Source organism: Acanthisitta chloris, unplaced genomic scaffold (assembly GCF_000695815.1).
Source record: "Acanthisitta chloris isolate BGI_N310 unplaced genomic scaffold, ASM69581v1 scaffold37375, whole genome shotgun sequence".
NCBI lineage: Eukaryota > Metazoa > Chordata > Aves > Passeriformes > Acanthisittidae > Acanthisitta > Acanthisitta chloris.
The window spans coordinates 6,740-17,607 of NW_008672764.1; the positions used below are offsets into that span (position 1 = coordinate 6,740).

At 39.1% G+C, this 10,868-nt stretch overlaps 1 protein-coding gene across 1 annotated transcript; it reads right to left on the minus strand.

The window, feature by feature from the left end:
• Positions 1–1,475: 1,475 nt before the first annotated feature.
• On the minus strand, positions 1,476–7,490 carry MPC1 (mitochondrial pyruvate carrier 1). The gene is made up of 4 exons (XM_009074640.1): positions 7,464–7,490; positions 4,991–5,087; positions 3,223–3,355; positions 1,476–2,464 (listed from the first exon to the last, which is right to left on the minus strand). The coding sequence occupies exons 1-4, from the start codon at positions 7,488–7,490 to the stop codon at positions 2,446–2,448; spliced, it is 276 nt and encodes a 91-aa protein (XP_009072888.1). The 3' UTR covers positions 1,476–2,445.
• Positions 7,491–10,868: the final 3,378 nt, after the last annotated feature.

Here is a 10,868-nt window from a genome sequence, read left to right on the forward strand (position 1 = left end):
ACTTTCCAGCATCTGTTTTTGTGCCTGGAGAGAAAGGTGCAGATTAATCATACAAGTATTTATTGCAGTAATTCCTCATTTCACTTCCTTAATGTGCCCCCTTGTTCCCAGCACCAATATTTAAGCAAATAAATGGTATGTAAATAGCTTGATAAATATTGAAGGACACAGGTCACAAGCCACCTGGTGGCACTCAGCCCATATAAATTGTTTTTGTCACAAGGCAGACTGACAGGTTGTGGAAATCTAGCCCTGGCCCAATTCTCCATCCCAGATAGGGCCCTGTCTTTTCAAGTAGTATGAAAAATGCTTTTCTGCAATCAATCCCCTTTTTTAAAGCCTGTATGGGCTATAGGAAGCATCACTGGCTTAAAACCTAATCAAAGCAAGAGCCTGCTTTCCACCTGCAATTCACTCTTGCACTAGTCCAGAAGGAATGCGAGCCTTGTCACAGTGAATGGACAGGGGGAAGAAAGCAAAGAGAAAGGTAGAAGCAAACACGAGAGAAAGTAGAGTGCAGCCACCAGAAAAATGAGAGAAGCAGCTGGATAGGGAAGTGAAAACAATCAGGAGCTAATGAACAGTGATCAAAGTACCAGGTGAGAGTAAAGCATACCATTTACCAAGCTCTGCCCAAGATCATCCCAACACACTACATTTCATACCTATGAAGTTCGAACACACCTGTAACTTATTTTCTCTCCAGAAATAATACAACAATCTATAAGGTGCCAAAAAATGAGTTATCCTTATGTGCTTGTGTCTCCCTACTCATTTATACAGAAGTCTAATGCTGCTTCTATTCCAGGAGATAGGGAGGGCACTGATGCACAGGCAGTCCCACCTGAATACAAGGAAGAACTTACTGTGCGAGTCACTGTGCACTGGAACAGCTTGCCCAGAGAGGTCATGGATTCTCCCACACTGGAAATATTCAAGAACTGTCTGGATTGCAACGCTGTGCAATGTGCTCTAGGATGATCCTTCCAACCTGACCAATTCTGTGAGGGAGAGAAGACTACTTTTGTGACAAGACAACAGTACTGAAAGGGCACCTTTATGCACTAACTTTTCTAAAACAGCAAGTAGCTGTCATTACTAGTTTTACCCATCCAACAGACATGCCCTGTAAGCCTCTTTCTTGTATGCCTGTTAAATCTGGCCATCATGCAACTGGGAACACAGTAGAATTAGTGCAAGCCTTAATTACTTATTTAGCTGCATAGCGAGAGCTCTAAATTTAACCCTGCCTATCACAGCAGGAGTCTAAGTCAAGTACCCACATCCTCTTTTCCTTGCTAGGGGGAAGAAGTACTAGATAGTAGGATCCATCAGAGGACACTTACCTAAACTCAGTACATACCATTTACTTTTTCAGCCTGTTTTTGCTTCATGCAAACAGTAATAAAATGACACTCCATACTAAAATCTCATTTTAGGACCTAGTATCATAACAGGAAAACCAAAACTTTTCAAAGTGTTCAAGAGATTTATTGCCATTTGGAACATGTTTATTGTTCAAAACCACGGCACTGAAATAAAATCCATCGCATACATTCTTACATTCTTTGTCATATTAATCTTTACAGCACTGTAACTTTCAGGCAGGCCACGCAGGAAAACCACGCTTGCATTGAAGTCAAAACTACTGAAAGGCACTTTGTGTCCTTCAGATCTTAAGACTACAAACAAGTTTTTGCCCATGTAAGGATTACATACACCTAGAACAACTCAAACAGTAGGAAAAAAAATATTCATTTAGAACTTCTTTGAGAACTTTGTTGCCTTCCTTCATTCAGTGCTATGCTTTTGTTTTTCCAAGCCTTCTTTAAATAATGTGCGACTTAAAAATGTACGTTAATGATGAAGTCTCTTTACTGAGACAAGGCATGCAGTAATGGAAGAGGGATGGCTGGTCACTTCCAGGCTGCCTATCTACACATTTGTTCTTGTAGATCAGCAAGCCACTGCTTAAATAAAAAAAAAGAAAAAAAGACAAGAATAGGAATGAATCCACTCAAGTTAAATGGCTTTTAAGAATATGTTAATACATAGAATAATGATACCACCTACAGTTCTGTTTACTGACCTCTGTTCATGTTGATTTGAAAACATGTTGGTTTTGTCAAACCACAATGGGCCATTTTTGTGGGCTGTTAGATAAGAAATGTTGCTTGTTACTTGGGTGACTAACTTTTCATTAAAAGGGTAGTTATTATGGACCTGTAAGGCAGCAAGACTTTAAATGTAATGGTTTACATTGCTGAGTAGTACTTTTTAAAAGGCAAGATAAAAAAGTGAGTAGAAGAATTCTTGATGGGGTCATATTCATAACAGGTGGGGTTTTTATCTCCACTGTAATTGTCAGAGCAACTGTAGATGGCAAGTCTTCCTCAGTTGTAATTCAGGCTGAATACATTCCCTGGCATATTTCAAGTTAGATATTTAGTTCTTTTTCTCCATCCTGCCAAGAGAAGAACAGCTTTTGTAAGAGTGGGTACTGACCTACAATTGCTATGAAGAAAATCTGAACTTATGGTAGAACTTTTGGAATGAAGGACATTGGCCAGTTAGTTATGCAAATGCAACTCTGCTTGCAGCTTTGCTCAGTCTCATTTTTTAACATTTTTAGTTCAGGAGGTTTCATTCTCCCATTGCTCCACATAAATTTCTAGGAGCAGCGAGAGAAAAGTCATAATTCTGACCCATCAGGATTGCCTGGGGCAGCATCTGCACTAGTTGCTACACAGTGAGGGTATGAGACTGCTTGCAGTCTGTTCTCCAGTCACTCTCAGTTGGATCTACCTCACATACATAATGGTGAGCTATGAGAGGTTCTGCTCACTTCTCTTTCAGACATACAACTCCTTCACAGTTTTATGGATGTTTCCATCTCAGGAGTTAGTTACTGCGATGGACACATGCAGAGTAATTAACATAATACATGAAACACCCCCCAAAATAGCCAGCAGCTGCTGAAAGTCCTGTCTACACCCACCCATGCCCTTTCCTGCCTTTCCTATGTGCACACCTCAGAAGCTTCAAAGGAGGAGCAAGGTAACAGGTTCGGCCTACTGAGAGGCTTGTTAATAGGTTTGCAAAAGGTAATGAAGTTAAAACAAGTTCAGAAACTATGCAGAGGTTTGCACCACAGGTAAAACCACTAACAAGTATTCCAGGAATGATCAGTTTATGACTTCCCCATTTTAAAGTGTGTCTTGCCTGTATTTGATCAGTCGTCCTCCTTGAATAAGTTGTGCAACTTCATTGGTCAAGTGGCATGCAAAAAGAAGCCAGTTCCTTGGCTGCACTTTGTAGGCGAATCTCATGAAAGTCAAGGAGTAACAACACAGTGCTGCAAAAGATGATGGAGATTGATAACAGATTGTTAATAGCTGCATTTTGTTGAGGCATCATTTTCCTACCAGTGGAATGTAATGACAAGTAGAACATTTCTTGCTGCTTTTGAGTTTTGCAACAGTCCTACAAACATGTCCACTTTGAGGATCCAATGCAAGAGAACACAACAGTGCTCATTTCTGCTACAAAAGAAAATCTACAGGGCTGCAGCTTCCCCTAAACATTCATTTTGCTCATACACTATCCAGTCATGCAACTGAAGTCTAAGTTTATACCTAAACTATCCCAGCCAGAGAATAAGAGTTAATCCCAATGAGACATGGCCTGTCCAATACAATTATTCTGACCATTTCTAAGACAGTATTTTTAAACATACTAATTACTTAAATATAGTTCTTGATGGGAACATTTCAAAATGGATTTTAAGAGGTTTCCCTCCCCAGGAAATCATGAACATTCAGAAGCATGAAGTTTTGTTACCTGCTTTCCAGAAAAATCAGAAATTATTTTAATCTACCCTCCTATCATAATTGCATAATTGCATTTAAATACAGGAATTACAACCCAAGAATTCACTAGTTTAGCAACACTGACAGGCTTGAAGAAAAAAATCCCAAACAATGGGGAAACTAATTGTTAAAGAAAAACCCAGCTTTTTTAAAGGTAAAAAATAGAGATAAAAAAGATTATTTGTGTACGCACACCACACTACATACACTTGCAAAAATTAAACAAGTGTCTCAGCTTTGCTGAGCTGGGTAGTTGCCACCAAAACACTATTTGCAAAATCCTTTCACTATACTGGGGATTATTTGAACTAGTCTTCTGTCTCAAGGAAGTTGCTTAAGAAACTGAATTACTCTAAGTAGAGCTTAATGATGATGAGGCCATAAATTTCCTTAAGCCAAAGGTATTTTGCTTGTGGGAAGAGGAATTATTCAGAATTAAGTTATTAAGTGAGTTAAGGAAGAGACATAATGCCAAAGTTAAGCTAATAAATTAAAGCTACCAGGTTTCTGACTCTTGAAAAAATTTGAACATAAAATAGACATCTCTGCAAAAGCTATATGTGTTCCAAACATTGCTTATGCATTTAAAAATGATTTCTCATTTAAAAATAATCTCTAATGAAGAGTCACACTAGCCTCTCATAGGCAACTCTTTGCAAGGAGTTAAAATCTCCTTAGCTGCTTCTTGCACCCTGCTGACCAGGCATTACCATTTCTTCACTTTGTCAGAGCTGATAAATATTTAAGTCTCACACTAACCACAAAGCATCACTGTTCTGCATAAGAGAATAAAATTGGCTAAAGAGATGCATTTTGAGCAAGTGTGTGCACTAGTATAAGATACCAAAAGTATTACACTTTAGAGACAGTCTGGTGAGCAAAAGTGCTAAGGCTCAAGACCTGCCTGCCTCTCCCCCTCAAATTACTGGAAAGCTCTCCAAAGAGCTCTGCAATTTTTCAGTACCTCGATTTTTAAGTGGCCTCTGAAGTTATATATAACAAGTTATTTGATATCTACATCTGCTTTGATCACGAGTTTATGGACAACTAATAATATATCGAAAGACAGAAACTGTGTTCTGCCACCAGTTTACTAACAAGAGGTTAGTCTCAGGTCCTACCAAATGTCATTCGTCCACTAATGATTTCTGGCGATTTCTTCATGTCATTAAAAGCAGCAACAGGAAGTCCCCAGTTGGCAACTGGCCCCCAAAAGTGCTGTAAAGAGGGAAAAGGACAATAAAGTTACACAGAAACAAAGACCTCCTGCAGTATTCTTATAGTTTTCCTTACCCACACAAAGCTACAGAGGACAGGGTTATGGGTAAAATTCCAAGGTAAGACAGGGACTACTTTTGATGTCAGAGAGAAAAACTAAACCCTTCTTTAAGCATGATCTAGTCTTCCCAGGATCTAGGGAAGGAAAAGGAACCCGGTCTGAATCTTCTTGCAGACTGAAGAGAAACTACCATAAAGCCATTGAAGTGGCACTTTGTGTAATTATGACTCAGCAGTCATTAAGCAATTTGATTGGTATCATCATACAATAACCTCAGATTTACAGCTCACTCCTGTGCAGAGAATTAGCCTTTGTCTTTCAGATAAGACTCCTCAAAACATGATGAAAAACACAAGGACTTGCTGAAATTAAGAGCTGGAACTGTTTTCATGTTACGCTGAGGATGAAGAAATGCTCAGCAAGCATCTTATGAGTGCCAACACCCTTTCTTTGAAAGACCAGGACTACGCAACCAAACCAAACTGCTACCCTGAGCTTCATCTGCGATTGCTGAAATAATTTAGTGAGTACTTAGTGATGTCAGAGTAGAGCAGCTAGCTACAGGTGTGCACACAGATAGGAAAAACAGACAAGAAGTGAAAAGAATCAAGCCAGAACAACTGACAAGAGCTCAGTTTGATGGGTATTATCTACAGGACTCTAAACTGAGAAAAATAGTGTTGTAAGTCCAATTTCCATTACTCTGGAGTAACAAGGCTTTGCTAGAATTCTTTCCACAGAAGGTGCAGGCAATATTTCCATCAGCTTCTTCTAATGTGAAAGTAAGGATGCCCAAAAGTAACTTGGCCAGATATGGCAAGAGATGGACCTTGCACGCAAAAGCTTTGCAGATACCAACAATATCCATTCTTTTGACACTTTCTCTAACTGTAACATGTTCAGTGACTCAGAATTCTCAGGTAATATTTAAATATCTTGCAATTTTAATTCCAAGATACTCTTGACAGTCTGGATACTAGCTTGCAACACTACAGTAACATTAAAATGCTTCCTGCAGATTTGGGTTGCAATACAAGAGACAATTGGAAAAAAAAGTGAGTTTAAGTAGCACACACTGTTTTGATAGTTCAACCTTACTGCACTGTTTGCATATTGCACTATTTCTGCAAGTGTCTACAGAACATGCAATTATCCAAACTCAGATTTGTAACAACACTGTTCCAAAGAATGCAATAAAGGCATTTGTTTACTATATTCCTACTGATTGGAAAATTGACTTCTGTAATGGTTCAAGTCTCTCAAGCACATCAGAGGTAACAAGGCATAACTGAGAAGAGCTGCATGGCTACATGGCATTTACACTGTACAGCTATGTGTACCTGTAATACCACACAATACAGGTAGCAATAGAACAAGAAGATTCAGAGAAAATGAAGTTAGCAGGTTATAACATGTTGATTTAGAAGCTCTAATAGCCAATTAAATAGTTTTAAAGGACAATAAGAGGATCAAAAACAACTAGTCATGACTATGCTTATTTGCACAGAGAGACACCAAGACAACTTGTGTTAGCATCACTACACCAAAGCAGACTGCAAATGGTAACTGGTGAGGCACTACATGTACTTGGTGAGGTTTTTATAGTCATTTCAGGAGTCTCATTTGAACAATTGTAGTTTCAGAAAAATAAGCTTGATTTTTTTTAATCTATGAAACATTTACAGCTATAAGAACCTTTGTGATGACTTCTGTTTTCAAAAGTAAATTAAATCAACTTGGCATTTTTACTTAACAAACTGCCATTAGAACATGGCCAAATAATAAACTATAGACTACGGACCACTCAAGTTCAGGCTGCACAAGCTGAAGAATCATCAGCTCACATCCCAGAAGTGCTGCAGCAGTAGCTTTCCTCTGTTGACCAGGGAGTTAGATTTATAACCATTTCACGTAAGATAGCTATCTGGTTTTAAGTGCCTTCAAGCAGGCAGGCAGCCCTTTGAAGTTTCTGTACTTTAGAATTAAACTACATCTATAGTTTGTCTCCGGTCTATGTAGAAGAGCAAGTCTTCCATAACATTATGATTCACAGTACAACAGGCATAAAATACCCACTCCCAGCTTCAGGACCAAACTGAAAAGCTAAAGGACACAAGAGTCTCCAGTGAGAGTTATACAGTACATTTCTTGTCTGGCATAAAGGCCACTAAAGATAAGCCAAGTAGTTTGGTTATGCACCAATATTGTTGCTATGCAGACTGATCTGATCTCCTTAGCAAACAGTATGGAAAAAATGAAGCCCCTTTAATTGAGGGCATTCTCAAGGAGTTAACATTTGGTCACCTTAACCTCACACTTGCAATTAAATATACCAAGTACATCTCTCCTGGAGGCTTGCAGTATGCTTTTTAGGTGCAGACAAGGTCATAACAGTGCTGGGGCAAAAAGACAGCAAGTTACTGAAGTCAGGGAGAACACGAAACCAGAAATCCCCTCTCTTTTCTTACCGTACTGTTCAAGTGGGCCATCATTGTTTTCCATTCAAAAAGCACATGGAAGGAAGAAGAAAATAACCCATTAGTTTGTTTCATAATCTACATAGAGAGAAGTATACCACAAATAGAAGACGGGCAGGAGTCAGGAAGCTGCCATGGTATTAACTTTGATTAATGTATGAGTATTTAAAAAATCCCATTTCCCTCAGGAGCTGTCATTGTGACAAATGTTTGCTGCTCTCTTTTTCCTAGCAAGGTAAAATCCCATTATGGTCTGTGGAAGGCATTAAACCCTTCAAAGCAACCAAGATCCCACCCCAACTACTTTAAAAGTATGCCAAAAGCCATCAAGCTTTGTCATGACAAAGCTATACAGCTAAAATTCCTCTGTGGAAGCTTTGAAGTCACTTGGAATTGTTCATATACCTATCTAAATAGGTCAAACCAAAGATTGCAAGAGATCTTACTGTCAGTAAGTTTGGGCTGACTGTGGCTGCACCAAACGTGAGCTATAACACATTCAGTGATCTAACATGCAATTACACTTTGGTCATGTATGGGGTTAATTTATGTGATCACCTAGGCAGCAATTTATGTAATAACTTAATGATCTGTGTGTGAAAGCTAGAATACAGCATATATTTAACACTTTGCTACTAGACCTTGTAAAATGCTTCAGAACTTTTAAACACCTTCTTTCTAACAAAGACACTGATAGGACTCAGTTCTGAATTATGACAGAGAAGAAATCAGCTAACAGATAGGCTCATAGAAAACCTAGTGCTGCCCCAAGCTGCAGAACACTGATTAACATTTCCTCAGAGCGCTGGTTTATAAATAGCTTTGGTAAGGGAACAGTCAGGTTTACTTAGGAAAGTGCACTGGATGTGCATTTCTAAGTCTTTGTTACAAGCCACAGGTGGCTTTGAAGTGCTTTATTAGAGTGCCCTTGGCTTGTCTAACCACTTGCTTTTTGTTTTCTTATTGATCTGCAGTAACTGTTAATTGAAGTTCACAAGACAAGTGCAAACAAATATTTTCATAAAGCCTTAACTAAACTAGTTCAGATGTGTCACCTGGCACAATGCTTTGTGCCAACAGAAGTCAGCCTTCATTTTTAAAGTGTAAGTTGTTTTCAGGGAGGTGAAAGCCTAAAATAGAATCATACTGACACTATTTTAATAGAGTAGGCAGCCCTGGCCAAGGTCTTGCAAGGTTATCCTCACAATCACATGGGACTGGAATTATTCGTCCTCCTAGAAGAGGGCAAATCAGGGGCATGTAGATGCTTCCAGATGTAGGCATCCAGCCCCAAAACTCTGCAGCCAGTACAGCTGCAAGAACTGCACCATGTCCAATGGTGAGGATACTGCACCATGTGCATGCACCTATTCCCAAAGTCACTCCATTCCAAATTAGCAGTTTCCGAGAACTTCAGTCCCTAAAAGAAAACACTGTATTAACATTTCCAGAACTATGGACAACAATTGTTGGATTTACTCACTCAGTTTCCAAGTGTCAGCTTTCTGTTAAGTGTCTAGACATGACAAGAGTAACCCACAGCTGATAAATGCCTTACATTGGTACTACAGTTCATTCCAAAGAGGTTACAGTGGGGAAGATTTCTTTTCCAAAAATTTCCACACATTTCCTCTCACTGGCAATGAGGATATTAACAGGCCAGAGACCATTCTGCAAATGCTGCTAAACTGCCAATATTTGTTTCCCCCGCACTGCCATCCCCTAAGTGGAAAGGGTACCACTCTTTAGCAGAAGAGTTAAGATTGTTCACTTCTCAGACCACACAAGACAAGCAGGCGCTGTGTCCTTCAGTTTCTAGCACAGCCCAGAGAGGGCATTTTTTTAAAGCTCTTATGTCCTTCTGTTTAAAGATTTGCTAATGAGAACTGAAGATCAGCTAACCCTAGTTACATTACTGATGCTAACTCTTCTGAAGCTCATTTGAATGAAAGGAAAGCTCCCAGACAGCTTAGATCAGCAAGTGCTCAGGCTTTAGGAGAACGAACTATATTTCTACAGTAACAGTCACTACATTTGCATTACTGCTGAGTCATCAGGGAGAGACATTTCAAAGTGCCCCAGAAGATTGCTATCTCCAAGCTTATTTTTCTATTACCAGAAGATTTTGGAACTCCTTGGGATTCCTTATGTGACTAAAGCAATCTAAGCTTCGACCACAAGAAAATGACAGCTTATCTGGTATGGCCTCTATGTCTTCTGTCTCAAAGGAGGAGGAAAGCTGTTTTACTGGATGTTTTTCAGAAGACGTTTTAAATCAACAGGATAGGAAGTAGGAGGGCACAGCTGCCCACTATTAGTGGCTTAAGCAAGACAATTTTAGTGACAGGTCTCATTTTTAGGATCTTAAAAAAAAATGCAGCTGCAGGTTCACAATATAGAGAACTCTCAAGCTTTCACATGCTAATCGGCTCCTTTCAAACTAACATTACTGCTGCATTTTACAAGAAGCAGAAAAGGTTTACCTACAGCTTACCTTCTTACTGTGCTCATTTTAAAGCATTAAGACACCTTCAGTGTAAATTTGTATTTCTATGATTTACAGTCATTCAGACCCCTATTAATCACCACTTGAGAGACACCAGATATGAAACCAGCAGAACAATTAACTACTAATGACAGTTTTAAAAGCAATTTCTTTTGTTTCTTTGTGGAAGATCCAAAAGCTAATCCATGACATAATGCAATTCTAATGCCAGCAATCTCCACCTGAGAAGAGCAGCATGCATTAATTATGCTTGCTTTCATGTGTTCGAGTTATGAAGCTGAAACTGAAGCTACTTATTCCAGTAGATGTCTGCAAGTTTTGATTGCCCCAAACCACAATAATGGAGCACTTAATTCCACCACTTCGGGTAACTTCAGTTATCCTGTTGAAGGTCAAGCCATTTAAAGCACAACAGTGGTATTCCAAACAGTATCTCAATTAATTTTCCACAAACAAGCAGTGATTAGATGCTGACTTTTCAAACAGACACAATAATCTCAGGGCTTTGAGGAAACTTTTGCCTTTAGAGCAAAGAAAGAAGGGAATTTGCTTTCGGATAGAGTCCTGTAGTCTGTGGAAGTAATTGTCTCCAGGAAGACATAACTCTCCATTTCTTCTATGGAGAAGACAGACAACTGTCTTTTATTGACAGTTACCTAAGTTTAAAACTTGACATAAAGCCAACAACTGAGACATTTGCCTCCTAGCAATCAAGAAACCATGCTGAAAAGCCTTAC